Here is a 22,633-nt window from a genome sequence, read left to right as displayed (position 1 = left end):
CAGTCAGCCAGCTATGTTACCTTCAAAGTGGAAAGCCTCATTACTATGTTTTTAAAATTAAAAACCAAACGTCCAAATGGCTATCAACATTTTTAAGTGTTTCAGTATGTCTTTTCTGATTAATGGCTGCCTCAAGTGAAATTTGAATAAAAGATACTTTGCAGAGGTTAACCTTCCCTTTGGATCTGTGAATCTTAACACACAGAGCCTGTAATTAGTAGAGTAATTAAAACAGCTGTTAAATAAGTCCAATAGCTGCTTTCTGACCAGGAAGTAATGCCTTTCTTTTTCTTCCTAGACTGTACTCAGTCCACAACTGCCCCCAAAGGGTTGTGAAACATGAAAGAATCTGTCCCTCCTAAGACTCACGTAAGGAGCATGAGGGACAGTGGCCATAACATTGAGAGAAGCAACAGGGAGAAGTGAGTTTTCAGTTTTGTTAAAGAGTCAAATTTCAAAGCACCAGCCTGTGAATCCTTTCTCTGCTAACTTCAGTAGCAATCTACCCCGGTGGAGGAGCCCAGGGGCTGCGGTCAGTCAGGTGCCTTTCCTTGCCCTTCTTTTGGCAAGGAAATGCCACAGACTTGGCCAGATCACTTAACAGGTTTTTGAGACCATTTTTATTCTTCAAAATATTTTCCCAATTCTCTCTTGAGAATGTCCAGAAATTAGCAATGTATTTCAGGGACAGTCCCACTAATTGCAGAACTAGGATAAATCCAAGGTCCATTAAATCTCCTACTGCCCCCACTCTGTCCTTGTCACTAAACCAGTCTGTTGCTCACCTGTCTTGGATGTAGCTGATTACCATTTTCATGATGTAATTCTTCATCAGGGAATACACACAGATGTAAGGCTCTGCATCTGGCTATACTAGAATACCTGTTGATTTTGGGAAGCAGCCTCTCTTCCACACGCTTCCTTATATACAGAGAAACGTTAGCACGACACTGCAACATCTCTCCTGTGGACACACTTGCTGTGCAGGTAAGTTGCCTCCCTTATCTCCTTAAAAACAGACTTTTGCTAAGTTTATGGGCGAGGTCTCTTGCTGAGGCAGCAGAATGCTATCAACACGCCTTACCTTTACTGGACCTGCCATGTTTTTTCACTGTGGCTTACCAAGCAGCCAGGCCATGTATACCCCTGTCTTTGCCCAGAGCTCACATGCTCTTCAGCCTACAACCCTAGATCTCTCACAACGAGGTGCCCCTTGGCAGCAGACACGCATGGGGTATGATTAAATGCCTGGAAATCTGCCCATAAACTGAGAAAATTGACACTGCAGTATAGTACTGGCACCAGACATGTTGGATTTGTTATGCAAAAAACTGAAAGATTGATATGCAAAGAGCTATCAGATTAATTAAACCCTGCTGTTCCTGAAATGTTAAACTGCAAAATGGAGAAGCAAGTGGAAAAATGCTAGGTGACTCGATGCAATGATTACATCACAGTTTTACTGCCACAGAGCCATTCATAAACACTCCATGAAGTGAACGCCAGGAGAATGTGCTTAACAAAACATGGAGGCAGTTGAGAGCTACTAATCATATCTGGCCACTGGAAAGCAGCAAAAAGGGAACTGTTGCTACTTGCATAACAAAAAATATCTTACACAGATATTTTCTAAAAGTCAATTACAAAAGTAGCCTTATCATTTTTAGGAAATAATTATAACTAATGAGTCAAATAAAATCATTTTACTGTAACTCTCATGCCATTATGGATTCATTACAGCTGGGAAAACAAAATAAGAAACAGTTTCTTCAGGAAAAAAAAATATTAAATTCACATATTTGAAAAAGATTCAAGTAGGCTTATATGGCCTGTGAATACTGAATTCAGTCACATATTTAAAGTGAAAAATAAAATAAATATATTTTAAAACTATTATGCCGTGAGCTAACATGTTTACTAAAGATGACTCTATTTGCCTTTTTTTATGTGCATCCCTTTTCCATCAGAGAGGGTCTTTACATAACATAAACCTCTAACAGTCCTGGGTGCCTTTGTAAAAGAGTAAATTAATGCTCCTTAATTTTATTTTTTTTTTCTGTGTTGCTTTCTGGTTTTTGGAAGTAATTTTTTATTTTGCTCTGGTGTCCCAGCAGATGGCATAATTCCATTTCAGATGGAGACAGCCTCAGGTGAAAAGGAGGGATTAAATCAGCTGGTAAAGAGCATGCTGCAGAAAGAACCTGCAATTTCCTGACAGACTGATATTTAGACAGTGTGTGTCAAGAAATACAATGATTCAATCCTGAAAAAATGAGAAGATTAAAAAACCTGCTATACTGCAGCACACGGGACTTTGCTTGACAGGGGCTAGATATGATTTTTCTATTGCTTCTGCCCAATTCAGTGGTTTGTTTTGTTCCCCCCATGCAGGCAATGATAAATTCCACAGCACTGTGAAGATTTATCCACACAGCCTGCAGTGTTCTAACAACCTTGTCCCTGCTTCTGAACGGCTCGGATACTGTATACTCTATCAGATGCACATATGCTGTGTTCTGCTGCTTTTGTTACATTTATCTCATTAAAAACAATCTTGTCCCCTATCAAAACTGTTCATATTTTAATTAGGGCTTGGGTTTTTTTCTCCTTATGACTCATTGAAAGGTGCCTGGCTCAATATAGATTGTCCTTTGTATTGCTACATGCAATCTCCTTCCGGGAGGGTTTTCCCAGAAAATAAATATTCAAAATTTTAAAAAGAGAGACAGAAAAAGAGAGAAAGAGAAAAAATATTGCATGATTCATTTACTGACACACTAGGCTTCTGGCTTTCAGTGTTGTATTTGCATATCAGAAGATGATTACTATAAAAGGCATCATAGAAATGTCCACTGTTACCAGCGAGACCAACTTCTGTAATTAGCTCTCAATTGCATTTTAGTGAAACACAAGCCCAGCACAGGTTCCAGCCAACTTACTGCCTTTGGAGTCACTGGTTGCATTGTCTTCCTAGGGCGCCACATCCACCAGGCATTGTCATAACTGGGGGGCGATGACTTCTTGCCCAGACCTTCTCGATATGCAAAGTGCCCCCCCCGCCTTATTTCTCTCCCTAAATGGATGAATGCCAACCTCTCTTATGAAGCCATATTAAGACAAAGAAATAAAAACTACAATAGAATAATAGAGTTTTGCCACATTTAACAATGTGTGGACACAGGTCCCTTGCTAGCACAAGTGACACGTTCACTCCGGGGCTGTCCCTTCCCATCACCCCGCCAGCCACGGTGCTCCGGTGGGCAGCCACGGTGGGCTGCATGAGTTAGCTCCGCTCACATTGAACTTAGTTTTCCCATCCTGGTTCATCTCTACTAAAGCATATTAGAGAGGGATGCTGTGGCAACAGGTCCAAAGCAGCAGTGCTCCCTAGTATGATGACAATTAGTGGCGAGCAGTGAAGGGCAGAAACCTCGTCTGTGAGCACAGGTGAGGGGCACCCACTCTGGCAGAGCAAAGGACTGCCACCGTCCTGGCTGGCCGTGAAGCTCCCCGTGAGCAGAGCAGGCATCTCCTGGGCTGCTCCCTGTCCGCAAAGCAGATTCTCCACAAATAATATCGCCGTTTTGTGGAATAACTTTAATTCTCTCCTGAAGCTAAAGTCTGCTCCATTTAACCACAGTGTGCCTCATCAATTTAATAAAAAAAAAAAAAGGCAAAAAAGAAAGAAAACACACCCCAAGTCTGATTTTATTCTGGTTTTTAGCAGATCAATACATTATTTTCTTCCTTCTGTTAAACAATGTCAGTGGAGTTGCCGTGCTGTAATAAATGGCTGTAGACCAGAACACCAAATTCTTTCCTCATTTTTTTACCTACAGGAGGTAAAATCTGCTGAGTACCTGTCAGCAGGTAGCTGGACAGCTAGATTTGTCTCTCCCACAGACAGTTAGCTTCCTAATTCACTTGCCTTCCTTTCTATACCTCTCCAAAATATCTCATACAATATTTAAATAGTTTTAGTGAGATTGGATTGTTTGTTACACCATTGCTCCTCTGTTAAAAGACAAGTTTCCCATGATCTTGTAAAAAAAAAAAAAAAGCAGCAGTGAATTAATGGGCCATCCATCATACCAAAATGACTGTAACCAGGCTGCACCTAGAGCTGGGCAAGTAATTTATTCAATACATTTCAGTATTTTAACTGAATTCTTCTGACAAATTAATCACACACAGACCGACATTTTCTTGGACTTGGTCATAACTCACTACTTTTATTTTTAACGTGATAATTAGGTGAGCGAATCTTAGTCTGAAGCCTGTTGGATTTTAAGCTGCTTTTGAGTAAAGCACTTCTGTTCCTGGCTGGCTGGAGAACTCTCCAACTCAGGTTTTTGATAAAAGCATCCTCTACTTGGAAGTAAATGTCTGCTAATACTCTGCACACAGGTGATTTTGCAGTTGCTGCAGTGGTCTGGTGAGCCCTGTGCCAGCAAATGCATTTGTTAGAGTCCCCAGGGAAGCCTGCCTCGAGCAGAGCACACCGAGAGCTAGGAAGGGGATGGGGAGAAAGGGTATCCGCGTGTTTATACAGGCCCAATATCAATTATGCCTGATTGCTGATTACATTTAATTTCATTACTTAAATCTTTGGTGAAAATGAAAGTGTTAAGCAATACAAACACAATAACCCTGCTGTGTGTAAATACAGTTTGCCTTCACAAATCACAGTCTCACTGTTGGTGCTAATTGCTAGCTCTTTACTGCTCAAGACAAATACCTTCTCTGAGCTCTCAAGCTGTTTTCTTTGTGCCACTTTCCAGAATCTTTTTCTTTTAAACTCTGTGTTTTTTCAGTTTCTGAGAAATACATTTTGAAAGTACAGGCTGGCCTTAATGAAAAGGTGATTTCAAATATCAACAGGCTTTTAGACCTAGAGTACTAGAGTACAAGTTTGGATTATAGTTTTCCATTTGGAATTTATGTCTTGCAACAGGGCAGAGTTGGGCTGTTTTTCTCTCTTTTTTACTGCTAGACTTTTCTAAAATTAAGTATTAACCAATTCTGCACCTAAAACAATGTTCAGTTGATTACAGATGCCTGATACAGACTACAGCATATAAAATTCAATGCGTGTTTAAGGTCTGACACCCCAAGCTGTTAGTTTCATATTCAACACAGATATTACAAAATGACAGGTTTATGCTATGTGTGTTCATCTTCCTGGGTCAATCATATATACAGGTTCCCATGAGCAAAAAATATCGATTTCTCTAGATTTTCATGGTTTCAGCTACAAAGATAAGCTATTTTTTAAGAAACACAGGATAGCTTAGATTGTATTGCTGCATCTTATTCCCCTCTTGATAGCCTCCCCCTGGTTATCTTTTGCATCTTCAGATCAAACCTATAAGTGTGGATCTGTGCAGCACATACCACAAAGGGATCTCTGTCTTTGATTGTTCCCATCATTCCAGCATTGAAAACAATTTTCTAAAAGCCCTGCTTCTCATTCATCAAGATTTTTCTCTGTTCTTACAGACTGCAGAATAAAACATATGCTCATGCTTTACTTACCCCAAGATAATGGCCATCGACAAACACAACAGGCAGTGAGGGAACTTCACAGACCCTCCTGCATCTTTCATCTAGTTCTTTTCCATAATCGCTGTTCAGAGCAATGTTTTTTTCTTCGAATTTAACTCTGTGATTTTGAAAGATCTTTCTAACCAGTTCGCATCTTTCGAAAGTGGTTCTCACCACACGAAGGCTGGTAGTATAAATTACTATGCGGCCAAATTCAAGCACTGTTGATACCTGGAAAAAAAATAGTTCCCATTACATTAGATAAGGTGTTAATAGCTTCCAAGTATTGAGTAATTTCATTTAAAATACTATTTAAGGAAAAAAAATGCATCTTGAAAACACAATCCAACATTCTACTTTTTTCAAAAGTAAAGATGGAACGGGAGGAATTAAATTCTTGCATTCACCAACTTAAGGCAATTTAAGCTGTTTATCTAGGTAAGGTGCAAATTTACTCTTTTTTGAAATCTTTGGAGATGGTGAATCAAGCCCAACATTTTCAAGAAACAGAAATATTTTAGATGCTGGTGGACTTCCAATGTGAATAAATCATCACCCTTTTGCTGTTGTCCTGTACAGAGTCACCCGTCCCTCCCCCAGCAGTAAAATGCGATGCCATGGGTTAATCCCCTCTCATTTATTAAAGCACAAATTCTTCAAAGCTGCAATAGTAATGTGAATGTAGGACTCCCCTGATCCCGCCGTTTTTAGAGATGTCTGATTCTGTTCTAACAGCGACTCGTGTTTGTTTGCACAAACACAGTCTGGTAGTACCCAGACTAAGTCTAAACTTGCTAGCTCAAGTGTTGTTGACAGCCTCCTTTAAGCAAGGACAAGAGCCTAAACTAAACTCCATCACGTCCATGAGCCAACACTAACTTGGAATACTTTAGGTCTCTCCAAGCTGAACTAGATTATGACTGCAGAGGGGACAGATATATCCAAAATTTTTAGTGAGGATCCATGTCAAATTACTCTAACATCCAACTAACAATAAAAAAGTATATTTTGTGTGTATCCAGTGCCCGACTCAAAGCGAACTGCAGTGAGGGGAGGCAGTTCCCTTGGCTGTAATAAGTTTCATACTACAATTCAGATTTGACTTTTTACCCCACTTCTTCATATGTAAAAATTTATGCTGCGTCTTTCTGGGATGAAATCTATTAGTGAGGGTAAATACTACAGGGACTACTTTGTCCAAGAGAGTGTGGTACATTTTCAAAAAGCCTGAGAATCGTTGCTGTAAACAAAGATGTTAGAAGGTAGCAAGGCATTTCCAAGCTTTTTGAATTATCTATTATATTCTGCAAATGATATTTAATTATTTTAGCAGTATTCCAGGAGTAAAACCAGAAGTTAGAAAATAATAAACAAAGATACCTGTAACGCACCATAGCAATCTAAGGAAAATGAACCTTGATGGGTGAACAGATCATTTTTGAAATATGTCATGTAATAACTGTAAAGACAAAGTTGTAAAATTGGGTAGATGCCATTGTAGATTTTGCCAAATAACGAAGTCATGATTTATCTTACTATGTAAATGCAAAAAAAAAGTGATTGTGAAAAGCATTCTGCTTAGAAAGGTGTTACAAGGTTCAACGTATGGTGAATAGTTCTCAGGAAAAACAATTGGATTTTATAGATCACTTCTAGATCACTGGAAGTGTAATTGCAAACATATGTAATTTATCATTTTTCTGCCTCCCGTTCTGGGAAGGAAGCATGTTGTGATAGGTCAGTATTTATTTCTCCTTGAATGGCTGTCAGAAATTCAGTTTGGGGGACAAATGTTATGAAAAGTGGGCTACTTTTCTCCAGCCTGTTTTCTAGGTTGAAAATCTGTTATACCGCTACTGCAGCATTGACTCTTCTCCAGCATATTGTTCACACATTCCAAGTGCGAGGATTAGCTCGTCCTCTAATTAAAAGACAAATACTCTACATAAACACTGCCAAATATTTTAGTAACCATGCATGGGTTGCTGGAAGGAAGAGGAGTTCATCCTTTTCAGAAGTAACCACAAGGTGTTCTTAAAATATTCCTTCAAAAGATAATTTCACATACTCATTATTTTCTCCTCTTCGGAGTGAAAATACATTTTGAAGTGGAAAACTATTCAACGGGACGGAAATTCTTGTTCCTTCATAGCTCCAATCTCTAACGCTGTTTGTTCCCAGACACCAGAGGCTGGCAGCGTAGATACAGACAGTCATTATCTAGCGAAGCATCAGGACTGAGGTGTGCCTACAGCATACAAATAAGCAGCTGAAGACACGGAAAAATGGAAAGCTGTAAAGTGATCTGGAAAGATATCAAGTGGAAGGTGTGTACGCAGAGTCCCTTTTATGTTTATTCCTTTGTTTTTTCCCAATGTGGCAATGGAGAAATATCCTTGTTCGCTCTGCAAAGAAGTATCAAGGGCATTGTCTAAATAATTCTTTAGGAAAATTTTAGTAAACACCTTGTTCTCTGTGCTACAAATGCATGGAACTTGTCCTTGGCAGGACTTTATCATACCAGGGAAAATCCTTCCTGTCACCTGTCTTGAATCATACTGGTAATTAAAAATAGCAGTCAAGACAGTTAGAGAGATTTACAGGGTTTTTCTTAATGAGAATCTATGCTAATTCCTATTTCACTAACCCTGTAGCTACAGCCTGTAATATTTAGTGACTAGAATACGCTCTTGAAGTAGATCAGCAGAATAATGTTTGAACACTGTGGTTTTCCTTCCTAGGTTGGAACTGTGGCAAAAGCATAATAAATGACAAGCAATGTAAACAAATTAATAGAAAGACATTTTAGAAAATGAACTTTTACAATTTTGCGTAACAAACTTCAAACGAATCATCTCGTATAACTTGCAAATGCGCATAAAATTTTAGCTGAAGTTAAAGAGAAGGTAATTCTCTGGTTAATGGGCATGACAAAACTTTTCTCAGGCTGTGGAAGTTGGACAGATGAACAAACCAAAATATTTGGAGCAACTTGCATTGACCACTTCCTCACGCTTCTGTAGGTGGGATTCTCATTAAAACCTGAAGCTTATGGAAATCGTTTGGCCTGAGGTGCCAACTTTTGTGTCACATTCAGAAAACCCCATGCACATGGGCCAAGAGTGTGTTTCAGAGAAGGTGTCCATGTAGAAAGACTGCCAAGGAAGGGATTTAAGGTTTCAGAGGGAAATAAATTTGCTTTAGTAATGATCCTCTACATCATTTACAGGTTTTAGTTTAACAGCACAATGCTATCATCTCCCAAAGGGTCCAAAGGCAGTATCTGTTTTACTGCATCAGTCTGAAGAGCTTGCATTTTGCTTGGGAGCTTCAAGAAGGCAGCACCAGCAGCAACACGACCTGCATCACTTCCTGGCACAGGCGCCACTCCTAATGACTCAGAAACAGCTGCCCTTTTTTTCTCAATCTAGAGAAAAAAAGCAATTGTTGCACCAGTTCAATTCTGTTCATGACTGAACATGAGAAAACTGAAAGACCTTTCTTATTTTGCCCCTGAGTCAGTCTTTTCCCAAACTTCTCTACCAGGTGGATCAGGGTTTTCACAAATGAGGAGTTACAGAATCACAGAACCACTAAGGTTGGAAAAGACCTTTAAGACCATCAAGTCCAACCATCAACTAACACCACCATGCCCACTAAACCCGGTCCCACAATGCCACGTCCACACATTCCTTGAACACCTCCAGTGATGGTGACTCCACCACCTCCCTGGGCAGCCTGTTCCAATGCTTCACCACTCTATCGGTAAAGAATTTTTCCTAATATCCAGCCTAAACCTCCCCTGGTGCAACTTGAGGCCATTTCCTCTTGTCCTGTCGCTAGTCACCTGGGAGAAGAGACCAACACCCACCTCTCTGCAACCCCCTTTCAGGTAGTTGTAGAGAGCGATGAGGTCTCCCCTCAGCCTCCTCTTCTGCAGACTGAACAACCCCAGCTCCCTCAGCCGCTCCTCATAAGAATTGTGCTCCAGACCCCTCACCAGCTTCGTCGCCCTTCTCTGGACACGCTCCAGCACCTCAATGTCCTTCTTGGAGTGAGGGGCCAAAAACTGAACACAGTATTAGAGGTGTGGCCTCACCAGTGCTGAGTACAGAGGCATGATCACCTCCCTGCTCCTGCTGGCCACACTGTTTCTGATACAGGCCAGGATGCCATTGGCCTTCTTGGCCACCTGGGCACACTGCCGGCTCATATTCAGCCGGCTGTCAATCAACATCCCCAGGTCCTTTTCTGCCGGGGAGCTTTCCAGCCACTCTTCCCCAAGCCTGTAGCATTGCATGGGGTTGTTGTGACCCAAGTGCAGGACCCGGCACTTGGCTTTGTTGAACCTCATACAATTGGCCTCGGCCCATCCATCCAGCCTGTCCAGATCCCTCTGCAGAGCCTTCCTACCCTCGAGCAGATCAACACTCCCACCCAACTTGGTGTCGTCTGCAAACTTACTGAAGGAGCACTCTATCCCCTCATCCAGATCATCGATAAAGATATTAAACAAGACCGGCCCCAAAACTGAGCCCTGGGGGACTCTGCTTGTGATCGGCCGCCAACTGGATTTCGCTCCATTCACCACAACTCTCTGGGCTCGGCCATCCAGCCAGTTTTTTACGCAGTGAAGAGTGCACCTGTCTGAGCCACGATTCGCCAGCTTCTCCAGGAGAATGCTGTGGGAGACATTGTCGAAGGCTTTACTGAAGTCCAGGTAGACAACATCGACAGCCTTTCCCTCATGCACTAGGTGGGTCACCTGGTCATAGAAGGAGATCAGGTTGGTCAAGCAGGACCTGCCCTTCACGAACCTGTGCTGGCTGGGCCTGATCCCTTGGTTGTCCTGCACGTGCCCTGGGAAGGCCCTCAAGATGAACCTCTCCATAAAGAGTTAGTTACACTTTGGTGTACAAATAGGGGAAACCTATCCCTCTGCCATCCCACCAGCATCCATCTGACATGGTTGCAAGTAACTGTAATCATTAACTGAGTAAGTCTCCTACAAACAGCATGTGGGATATCATCCTGTTAGGCTAAATATGTGAGCTTAGCATTGAGAGACACCACAGAACAGAGGAAGAAATTGCTGATGAAAAAGAGAAGGCTTAATTGAGCAAGCAGATGAGCAACAAACAGAGGGATGCAGGGGACTGAAAAGTGGCTGAAAAGACAGAATAACCAAAAATAGATAATAAACCAAAACCCAGAATGTCAGGATACTGACAAAGGAAGAATAGTACAAACTAGCTGTAGAAATAGAAACATGAAAAATTTGACAAAAAAGAGGCAGAGAGTGAAACAAAACAAAGTACATGAAAAAACAGAGAGAAAGTCACTGAAATATGACATCCTGAACCTATTTTAAAAGAAATCCTGGTAGCCAGGCTAAGTGTATAACAGCAAATATATTACAGAATATGTGAATCTCCAAGTTGTTTCAATATTTTGGGGTATTTTTTTAAAAAAATTTGTGTATTACTGGAGCTGCAGAACTATGAAATATTTGGGATTCATACTCCTAAAATATGTGTTTGAGAATTTACCTTTTCTGTATAACAGCTGCTATGACAATAACAACAGACTTCTCAGTAGCTCTGAAAATATTGTATAACTGTCAGGTGTTTCCATGGTGCTTCTGAAAGCCAGTTAAATATGTATGCCATAAAACTCCCACGGACGTCTCTGGCTTCAGACCTTCCCCACTGTATCTTATCCCTGGCTTCTGGATCCAGTCACAACTGAAGTAGCAGCAAAAAGAGTCCGTGTTTCTCTACTGGTCCTGTAGCTCCCCTGGCCCTGACCAGTCCCCCCAGCCTGAGCAGATATCTCCTATTTGTGAGGGGAATTTATAAAATGAATTATTGAATAATAATACTAGATTAATTCTTCAGCCTATTTGTCATTAATTGCTTTCCCAAACCTATAGATTTTCTTTAATACCTTTTATGACATTTTTATGTCTTCCTTGCTGAATTTGAGTGGCTTTTTGTCTTTGGAACAAAACTCATAACATGGATTTATTTGCAGCACAGCTAAGAGTTGGCCAAATCCAGAGCAGAAAAAGTAGTCCAAGCCAATGCTTTTCTACTTGTAGTATGAGAACTACTGGTAGACATTTGGACATAAAGCAATTGTTCCTACAACAGTGGTAACATTTTCATTTTGAAAACCTTTGTATATGACCATGTCTGCAAGCAAATAAACAGACAAGTCTGGGAGTAAGAGAAATATTCATGGTGTTAACCTCATTTTTATTTGGTTGCATATGAAAACTATGACAGCAACACTATAAAAGTAGACATGGGATTATTATTTTTTAAATTCTCCCTCTGGACAGAAGGCATATACATGTGTTTTAACCTCATTGGTGTGAAAAGAATAGCTATTTACATTCACATCCATATATATTTTGTTGCAATGGTGGTGTCACCCACAAATTTACACTTGGTTCTTTTAAAGTACAAAGTAACAAATGCAAAAAAAAAATCCCACCAAACCCACTCTATACTTTGCATTATATGCATTATATGAGCAACTGTATTCTAGCAAAAGCAGAGTATTTTTCTGCTAAGATTAATGGGCTGCTATAGTACTTTGGCAAAAGCTGAAATGTTAGTGCCAAACTTTATCACATGAGATTTTTAAAGGTTTTTACTGTGTTTGGATATAACATTCAACTATGTTATTCATGTGGCAGTGAATTGCTTCTGTGACCTAAATCAATGGCTGATATGCCCTTCTCTGTCTCAGAATATCATCTTTCAAGATCTCAGAAATATGCACCACTTGGCTTTGCAATTAGATACTATCAGACTGGCAGAAGTAGCTGGTGTTCACTAAGTTGGCTGAGGCAGGAATCAAGAGCACATTACAAACCCTGCACCAGAGATGCTTCAGTGAGTAAATGCAGCATTCATGATCTAAAGAAAATGTTGAGCAAGCAAAAACGAGTGTGTATCTATATATGCGCATGTGTGTATATATGCATATTTGCGCATACATATATATTTTTATGTATGCTTGCATACCTATAAGCTTTAAATTAAGCTGCTCACTTCATAACTGGTATGGCATAGCTTATAGCTTGAATTAGTATCAATAACTGAGTGGCAAGAAGAATTACAGTCTGACACTAATTTTCTGACCACTTTTTTTTTATTTTCCACTCAGAAACAAAAGGGAAGAAAACAGCTACGACTTTCTTGTTTGAAGAAGTTCTGCAGGAAAAAACCCACAATTTAAACATTTCATTTCTGCAAAATTGAAAGCTTTTACTAGCTTTTGAGTTTTAAAAGGCTTTCAAAATATATACTAAAAGCAATGAATACTTTCTGAAAGATTATTTTAAAGTAAAAAGCTATCACCAAAATGTTTCCATTTTTTTCTACATGACACTTCATCAGAACGTACATGTTTTCCAAAATTTATAGCATTTAATGAAAAGCATACTTTTCATTATATCACTGTTTAGATGAAAATGTGCAACACTCTTTGAATGAGATGGCTGGAGATTGAAGGTCTGTGTTCTAGTGAAAACTGCAATACTTGCCATCACAACAACACAGTACAATGCTAATGGATTTGTGAACCAGTCCCTTCTGTCTGTCATTGTTCGTTGCCTGGCTCAAATTAAAGGTTTAATGACATTTTCCAGGAAGAATTGATTCGCTGGCCAGAAGACCTCTTCCAACAAATAGACCTCATCGACCAAAGTGAAATATTTTTCTTTGGCAGGTACGCTGTGTTTATGCGTACAGGAGGAACTGCAAGCAGTCCCCAGCCGCAGCGTGCATTCTCGGTACGAAATCACATTCCCTTCCACTTCAGTGTTTGCAGTTCCAACCCTCCATGGGCTCTCACACAACAAAGCACAGTGCACACTTAAATTTAAATTTAAGCACTCTCTTAAGTGCTTTATTACGTTAAGGCTGTAGTCCTGTTTGCATTGTCTTCAAGGACCTGGCACTATATCAATATTCAGGAAAATTCAGAACTTGGTTAAATTCAGAAAACTGTGCATTTTAGTAGAGCTCAGTAGAATAAAGACTAAATTTCTGCAACAGTTGTATACTCAAGTCAAAGCATGTACTGACCTTCTCTTAAACACATCACTTCAAAAACACTACACTTTTTTTTATGCAGTTTTGGTAATTGCACGGACTATAACTGTAGGACTTACAGTCTGTGACCCCTTGGGACAGTGGAATGATATCACCAGTTATCATCGTCATAACAATCAGCAAACTGGGAAGGTCTATCAATATCAATTTACAAGTGAGGGCATCAAGAGCTGCACCCCTAAACAATGTAGTCAGAGAGTCTGGGACAGTAACAAATGTAGATACTAGTTTTGCTTTCCCCAAGAAAGTGGTCAGGTCACTGTTTTTCTCAGCTTTTAAAACAGCACAAATACTTGTGTTCCCTTTGTCTGCCTGTATTCTGGCACTCGCATCCCCCACAAACAGCAGCCCTAGGAATATATCCATTTCCAAAAGCTGAATAGGAGCGCAGACTCCTCTGCCTGGTTATGTCCCAACACAGGGCATGAAGCATCTCATTTATTCCCATTTCAGTTTCAGCTCTGAGGAGCTGGTCGCAGTTATAGAGAAGAGCTGTGATCCATCAAGAACCTGAATTCTTTGATCTTCTAACTCCTGAGCAACTGTTGTCTCATCTACACACCCGCCACATACTGCTGATTGCAAAATAGCACAGTTTTACCTCCTTAAGGTTGGCATCCTCAGAATTGTTCATCAACTGCTGCGTAAAATAGACATAGGATTTCATTATAGCTAAGATATTGGTATAGTGTATTTATAGATGTCTGTAATCCATTTGTACTTTTCAAGTCGCATATCCATTTGGGGGATGTCAGATGAAAATAACAAAAGTAATAATAATATTGCATATGACATTTATATTGTTCCTTTCATCTTAGAAAATCCAAAGCCATTTTATGCAAAAATATATGGGGTTTTGATAAGATTATTATCAGCATTCAAATCACTTGACTGAATAGTCAAAAAACCAAAAGGATGACTTTCCATGCTCTAACATCTTGTATATGTGAGTTGTGACACTTTCTGTTCCTGAAATAATACAGTATAACACCATACCTTTTTTTCTGCCACTGCAGGCTTTCCCCACATATCTTCTGGTACAGACTGCTGTTCAGGAATGTCAAAGTGTTTTCATTTCAAAGCAGAAAAAACACTTACACCGCCTTAGCAAAGGAGTGCAGGGCATGACCCTGCCTCTCCCTGCCCTTTGTAATGCTTCAGCTATCGGCAGGTTCAGAAGGTACAAAGACTACAACTGAGCTCACCTCCCGATGTCCTTATTACCTACCGTTCATCTAGCACACACCCATACAACCAGGCTACAACCTGCTCTCAGGTGACCTGAGCTCAGATAAGAGAACAGGTTACCTCCCTAGGGTTCATGGTCTCTGCTAGACCCTGATGCCTCTGCTTGTGCAGACTTTCTAAGGCAAAGTGCCTCCTACAGGTGTGGCACTGACTTGGGGGGGAAAAGCGGCTCCTGTTCAACAAGGCACAGTGATGCCGTGGAAGTCAGCCAGAGCAACACTTATCACAGTGTTCAAATTAGTCGAAAGAAGATCCATATCTGTCCATGCCTAAGCGGGTTTTATTTATCAAGAATCGGAAGACCTATCAGTGTTTTCTTATTAGTTTATTTATGCCATTCTGCGTATGATAGGAATAAATGAAACCTTTGAAAATCAGAAGTGAAAGATAATCCTGTGAGTAATTCTAACCTCGTCTGCAGTTCTATCAGGAAGAAACAACGGTGTGATATAATGCTTGTTTCTCTTTTGCTTGCTCGCTCCTTATTTCTCTCTCTTCATACTTACCGGTTCGACATCTCCAACAAATTCGTTCCAGGGAAAAAGAGAGAGACTCTCTGGAAAGACCCTTTTTTTTGCATTTCCATGCAAAGCCCTCAAACATAATCCTGGCGCATTGTGAAAAACTTGCAAATGATACACTCCTCATCACATACTATTTATGCATCTATTAATGTAACTGCCTAAAATGTTGCTTATAAGTGAAATATAATTACAGTGTTAATTGACAAATCGCTGTTACACTGTCCTTAAAATGCAGTTAAAAAATCTTTCTCAGATAATCCAGTGATGGCAGTAAGAAAAAAATAATGGATATTTTTTACTCAGTTGACTTTATTTCTTTTTTTTCATTATTTAAAAACCCTTCATTGTTGCAAAGATCTCTGTGATTCAATTTGCTAGCATCCTCCTCCCCTCTCAGAAGCCTTATAAAGACACCAAGAAAAACACAATCTTAAGAAGCACAAAGCAAATATCACTAAAATATTAGAGGCAGACAAATGGTCCCATGGGTAATCTTTTTACAGTTGGCCTGTATAGACTTTGAACTGCCAATAACTTTGAAACTTCCGCTACCGGTACAAAGAAAATCTTTATGATTCCGTCCGTATCAGAAAAATCTGATGCGTAATTCAGGACAGTGCCATTTTCTTAACAGAACTAGCCAGATAAACTGATTTCAGAAAATTTTCATCAACCACTGCAATCACTATGCAAAGATAATATGCAATTATTTTTTTCGGACAGACAAATTCAGTTCTTATTTTGCCATTTACGGCAGGAAACTCCCAGTGCAATTTTAACAGGAAGTATCTAAACCAAGTTTCAGCAAGGTCAGATGATAACTTTCCCCTTCATTTGCAAAGTGTGCTGTGGGATCTCACACCAAAATAGGCAGTTGAAACCTGATATACTATCTTTTAGCCTTATTATGAATTCACCTACAAAATGTGACTCTGGAGCCAAATATTTCCTGGATTAAGTAGCACTTAAAATCAGGATTTGGGTGTTGTCCTATAGTTTCTTTGAGTGTATCAATCATTATAAGCCACGGAAAGCATTACTCTAGGATGGCTCTTCTATATCAATTAGTTTGATTAATGATGCAGATACATTTGGAGTTTTTTAGCCAGTCCAATTTGATAACCAAGACTCGGCCCTGTAAAAGTAAATGTGATGGAGGGAATGCTCTGCCATTCACAAGGCATTCACTACATAAAGTGAATGAAACTGCAATATTTCCCAGAACACACTATAGAAAGGAAAAATATTTGTCACTGAGAAGGTTGACTGAAAGTAAATTTCATAGAGTGATTTTCTACCTCCTGGACAATGTTTTCCTGAGCACACATCAGTGAAGATTCACCTGGATAAAGTTCCATGAGAGTTTCTCAGTGTATGTATTTTACCAAACACAGTGTTTGCTTGTCAGGTGAGCAAAATGGCATCAAACCACTTGGAAAGTACATTTGCTTTTTCTGATATTGATCTTCATCTTCACTGAGAGCTTGGTTGCTTCTCAGCCTTCGATGGTAGGGCCACAGCACAATCCAGTCTTGTTCTTTGGTCTGTTAGTTCAATAACTGTAATGTCAGCTCTGAAGTGAACCGATCAGGAAAGGGGAGAGTAAAGAAAGTTAAAAATTGCTCTGATGCTGCTCATCAAACAGCCTGTTCATCTGTTACCCTCACCTTATCAATTAATTTCAGACTAACAAGACTTCTTATACAAGAACGCTGCTGGAATTAATTTGCTTATAAAACCAGTATTTGCAAAATGGTTCATTTGAGACAATGAAAAACACTAACCAATACGACCTTTTCTTTCCAGCAAAACAAACTCAGTTTTCCTGAAATGCTGCTGTTTCTGGTAGGTATTTTTTACTTTTCACAGCTGTTTTACAGTATATTTAATATGAACACACTTAAGACCTACCTTAACCTATACAGAATACATCATGCAAACTTCAGCCAGCACCTGTCCTGACAATCAATTTTCTTTGGCAATGGGTTATTCCATATGTGCCTACTCTATGTTGAAAGACTGATTGTAGTGTGCTGTAACCTGGCATCCAAACAGGGAAACAACTGTTTTCTACAGGTACAGTGCTAGTAGGAGAGTTATAGGCTAGTTTTACTAATGTTTGATTATCTGCTACATTTGATAAATGGCTTTCAGCTGAACAATCTGAGTGGAGATATAAACAATTTCTCTTTGTTTGATGTAATCGCTGGATCAGGAAATTGAAACCTATACTTCTGCAAAATTGTGTCACAGTGTTACAGCAGATATCACAGAATCACAGAATCACAGAATCAGTACGGTTGGAAAAGACCTGTAAGATCATCGAGTCCAACTGGGGGGGGGGGGGGGGGGGGGGAACACCCACAAAAAAAAAAAAAAAAAAAAAAAACACAACCACAAAACCCACGCCACACAACAACAATAACAAGCCACAACCCACCCAACACCACACAGCACCATGTCCATCAAGCTACATCCCACAATGCCACATCCACACGCTCCTTGAATACCTCCAGGGAGGGTGACTCTACCACCTCCCTGGGCAGCCTATTCCAGTGTTTCACCACTCTCTCAGTGAAGAACTTTTTCCTAATGTCTAGCCTGAACCTCCCCTGTCGCAACTTGAGGCCATTTCCTCTAGTCCTATAAGCTCTCTGATTTGCTTCTTGGAACTTTGACTGCATAAAACAAATGCTAATTAGAAATGCTTATTAAATTTTAATACCATGTCTTAAGAAGTAGGCTGTGCCAGTCAGATACAGACAAGGAGCAAAATTCAGGAAAATTAAATGGTAAAAACTGCAAAAAATTTTGCAAAACTTCAAATTCCCTTGTCAGGACTGAAGTTCTGGTGGAAAACTATGCTAGAGTTTGTTCTTCTGGCTAAAACAAAGTTAGGAAGAAAATTTACTATAGACATGGCCAAAATACAGGTCTTTTAAAGTTGTAATCAAAAGAATGAACAAAAGGATGATTCTTAATGTTGGTCACCAATTGGTGTTGTTGCAGTACAGTGCAAAAACAACTATTGCCTCCCAGTCATCTGGCTTTGCCAAACCTTCTGAATTCAAGCTACAATTGAAAACTCATGTTTCCCTAGTGCTTTTTTCTTTCTCTTTACTTCAGAGAACTGACCAGACTGCAGATTAAGTTTTTCTTCCCCTCCAGCAAACCTCATTGCTCTTCATCTCTCTTACAGGTCAAAGTCATCTCTCAGGACTTTAACGCCCACTTTTTCCCAAGCCTCCCAGAGAGATTTGTACTTCCTCCAACGCTGCCGGCATGCGGAAGCCTTTCTTCTCCTGCCTCTCGCTTTCTGCTTTATTCTCTCAAGACAGAGTACTTCACTGCCACACTTGACATTTCTGGCAGCTATGGAGGGCCTGATTTAAGTGCAGCCCTTATCTTTTCATAAGATTTACATAAGGTCAAAATTACAAGCCGTGCTGGTTTTGGCTGGGACAGAGTTAATTTTCTTCATAGTAGCAGGTATGGGGCTATGTTTTGGATTTGTGCTGAAAGCAGTGTTGATACACAGGGATGTTTTAGTTACTGCTGAGCAGTGCTTACACAGAGTCAAGGCCTTTTCTGCTCCTCACACCGCCCCACCAGTGAGTAGTCTGGGGGTGCACAAGAAGTTGGGAGGGGACACAGCCGGGACAGCTGACCCCAACTGACCAAAGGGATATTCCATACCATATGGTGTCATGCTCAGCATATAAAGCTGGGGAAAAGCTGCCTGAGGGACCGCTGCTTGGGCTGGGCATTGGATGGTAGTGAGCAATTGTTTTCATTTGCATCACTTGCCTTTCTTGTTTGTGGTTGTTGTTATTTTCCTTTTCATTACAATTTTTATTATTATTATCATTATTATTATTTTATTTTATTTCATTTCACTTATTAAACTGTTCTTATCTCAACCCACGAGGTTTCTCGCTTTTACTTTTCCTATTCTCTCCCCCATCCCACTGGGGCGGGGGGGGAGTGAGTGAGCAGCTGTGTGGTGCTTAGTTGGCAGCTGGGCTTAAACCACGACACAAGCCTGCGCTGCAGGCAGGCTGAGAGAATGGCTGGGAGCTAGAGATTTCCATGGTGCCAGCTCAGAAGTAGCCGGTGCCTCCTTAATATGTTTCAGTAGGGCTGAGCATGTAATGAATCAGCCAAGATGGGATAGAAGCCCACCAGAGGACTCACACCACTAAGCAGACAGACCTCCCCAAATAAAACCTAGGAGCATTTGTAGTGAACACAGTTTCAGGTTTCTGGATGTGTCTTACTCGCTGAAACTGTCACACATATCTTATCCTTTCGTATGAAGATCATCACCATGCACCACCATGGAGCATGTATAATGCCACCATTTCAGAGGAACTCTGACTTTCTGTTGCAAATGAGTGCCACAGGCTAAGCCAGGAAGAGGCTGAGCCAACACCTTCAAAGCTTTGTATTGGTTGCAGTTTATGACTGAAATGTGATGAATCTAAAGCCTTGCTTCCCTCTCTGGTTGGTTTGTTGAGGAATTCTGCGAATCCAAGTGAAAACATTTACATAATCATCTTAATAAACACTGAAAATACAGGATACTCAAAATCATTGCAGAGCATCTCCACAGCCGTCACACCAGCTTTTCAAGCTCCCAAACAACATTCCAAACACTGACAATCACAGCTCTTCCATTTCCCTCCAAGATGTCTCCATGAATCCTGACAGCAGGAAGCTTTCTCCAGCGTCCCATCAATTTTTCTCCACAAGTATTTGATTTATCTCCTGAATTCCTTCTACAATACCAGTGTTCCTATTTTATTCCTCTCCAGCCTATTCCATATATTTACAGTCACAGACCTTACATAAATACCACCTGAGATTTTCTGCAAACTAATTACTTTATCTCAGTGTCTACAAACTGGCCAGTCTCATCTGCCATGATCTTGGTTTCCACTAGTTCTTCTGGCTCTTGGTTAGCTTCATCTTTTCAAATACCTCTACAGAATAAATTGACAAGGATGCTACATAATTTCATCCTATCAACTTTACTCAGAGAGGTTTCTCCAAAGACACTTCAGTTACCTTTATCATCTCAGAGAAGAGAAGGACCTTTGCTTCCCCCACCAATAACCTCTTGTGTTTTACCCATTTACTCCCACTATCCACTCATCATAGTTTTCTGTCTCACCTCCTGCACTGTTTGATGTAAGTTGAATTCCTTTAAAAATCATCAGATACAAAGTATTTACTAAGGTAATGAGGCATTTGACTGCGTTTAAATAATTTGCACTAAAATTCGCACCCAGTCCGCAGAAAACATGGTAGCTATGAAGCAGGCTGGCATATCAGTGGTCAAACTGAAACTTCCAACTTCTGCAAGAAGAATATTATTTCTGGCAGATATGGCTTGTGTTATGACAGGCCTGAAAACAGTTGTGATGGCTACAAAAATGTACAAGATTATGTTGTTGCATGAATCATGTGACCATTTGGAGCTCTTTTAATTTAGGTCTAAATTTTGGCCTGAACTTTCATAGCGTATTAGACTCCTTTTGGCTCCAGTAGCATGTCTGATCTATGCAAAACTAAGGGGACGTAGCTTTTAAATTATCCCAGTGAGGGTTTATGATTGTGTTACATCAATGAGAAAGGAAAGGAAAAGAGCTGAATTTCTACTTTGGTTGTTTGCAGCTGTTTACCTGGAGACAGGCAAATTGGAAGGTCACTGTTACTTCTCCAACATACCTTGCAAACAGAAACTAATTAATGTGAGAGAGAGAAAAAAAGTCTACTGCATGTCACCTAAAGAAATGCTGCCATCAGTAAATTAAAAATGTACGGCTTGAGCTGCATAGCATCTGCCTGCCTAAAGCTACGTCTGTAAATAGTGTGGAAGACCAGAGAACTGAAACAATGGATCACAGATGGGTCATGAAAAGAATGTTAATATTAATTATACAGTTCTAAACAATGCGCAAGCCCTGGAAATCTGAGAATAAGTCTCCTTAGAAGAAGATTTGTCCTAGATTACACCATTTAATTTCCTATTGCTTAACAGTTATGAATTACTACTTCGTGATAACAGTTATATGTAGGAGTATGAAAAATAATTATTATTCAACATTTGATTAGTGTTTATTTCACTTCTATTTCTTTATTGCTAGCAACAGGGAGAAATAGACTGAGTAAAATGAGAATCAAACTTCAGTAAATGGAACTTTTTCTCAAGTTTAAAAAACATTCTTCAATTTTTACACTCATTTTTTCTGGGCCTTTCTGTTCTCTGGTTCTACTCAAAACAAGAACAAGGGCTGGAAATAGAAGAAGAGAGCATGTAGGTCAACTTGAAAGAGTTCTGACTAACACTTAGTGTTTGGTCACTTGCCCAAAAAGAACTCTTGAACATATCTAGACTTGCCTAAATTTGGTTGTATGTATGAAATACTTGAATAAATGACTAGGTATTTTTCTTGACTAGTTATTTTTCTTACTGTCAGTTCACATTTTAAGTTATTTTGGGCCTTGCTTTTTAATAATATGAGTAGGATTTTTCAAATATTTTTAATTGTCTTGAGAGGGAGTGTTTTGTCCTGCTACTTACTCAGACTTTGGTGGTAATTCTACTACGTAGCATTTCGCATGATGTCTCCCTGAATTATTCAAGAAAACTGACAATACATTTGTCTGAAACACCACCCTTAGTTGTGGGGCCCAAATCCTATTTTCTCTTGTCATAAGCAGTTTTTTCTTTTGTTTGTTACTTTTCACACTGTTCAAGATGTTTGAATCTTCAGTTGCCTGTCCGGGGAGGACCGCTGGGCAGCGTGTGTCCTATTTGGGCAACTTGTGTCCTATTTGAGAATATTCTGTAAGTAAGGATAGCTTTAGCCAGAAGTGAACTAGAGCAGGACTTGCTGAGGGTGGGCAGGTAAAGATGAAGGTGTTTGATATTTCAGATCATGCGGAAAAGTTAGCAAACGTCATGGATCTGAGTGAGTCCTGGTTTGAGCACGCTGGCCCCATCTTTCTGTAATCACTGCTGCTTCACTCAATAGAACATTTCATACTGCAGAGAAACAGAGTTGTGTTGATCAGCAGCAAATGGCTGTCATAAAAATTACTATGTCTACTCTGCCCCACTTTTTTTTAACTTGGCAACTGCTTTGGAAAACCCTGTTTACTGTTCTCTGGCAGGCAGATGAAGTT

The 22,633-nt window shown here is 40.0% G+C and overlaps 1 protein-coding gene across 1 annotated transcript in view; it reads right to left on the bottom strand.

Annotated features, from left to right (window-relative positions):
• The window catches only part of GRXCR1 (glutaredoxin and cysteine rich domain containing 1), a 42,434-nt gene that overhangs the window by 5,575 nt on the left and 14,226 nt on the right, over positions 1-22,633 (bottom strand). Inside the window, exon 3 of the mRNA XM_059818131.1 lies at positions 5,536-5,775. Coding sequence (XP_059674114.1) covers positions 5,536-5,775 — 240 coding nt within the window. The remainder of the gene's footprint in view (positions 1-5,535; positions 5,776-22,633) is intronic.

This window comes from Gavia stellata, chromosome 5 (genome assembly GCF_030936135.1).
Source record: "Gavia stellata isolate bGavSte3 chromosome 5, bGavSte3.hap2, whole genome shotgun sequence".
NCBI classification, from domain to species: domain Eukaryota; kingdom Metazoa; phylum Chordata; class Aves; order Gaviiformes; family Gaviidae; genus Gavia; species Gavia stellata.
Note: the sequence above shows the minus strand (reverse complement) of the source record. Positions and strands in the feature narration are given on the sequence as shown.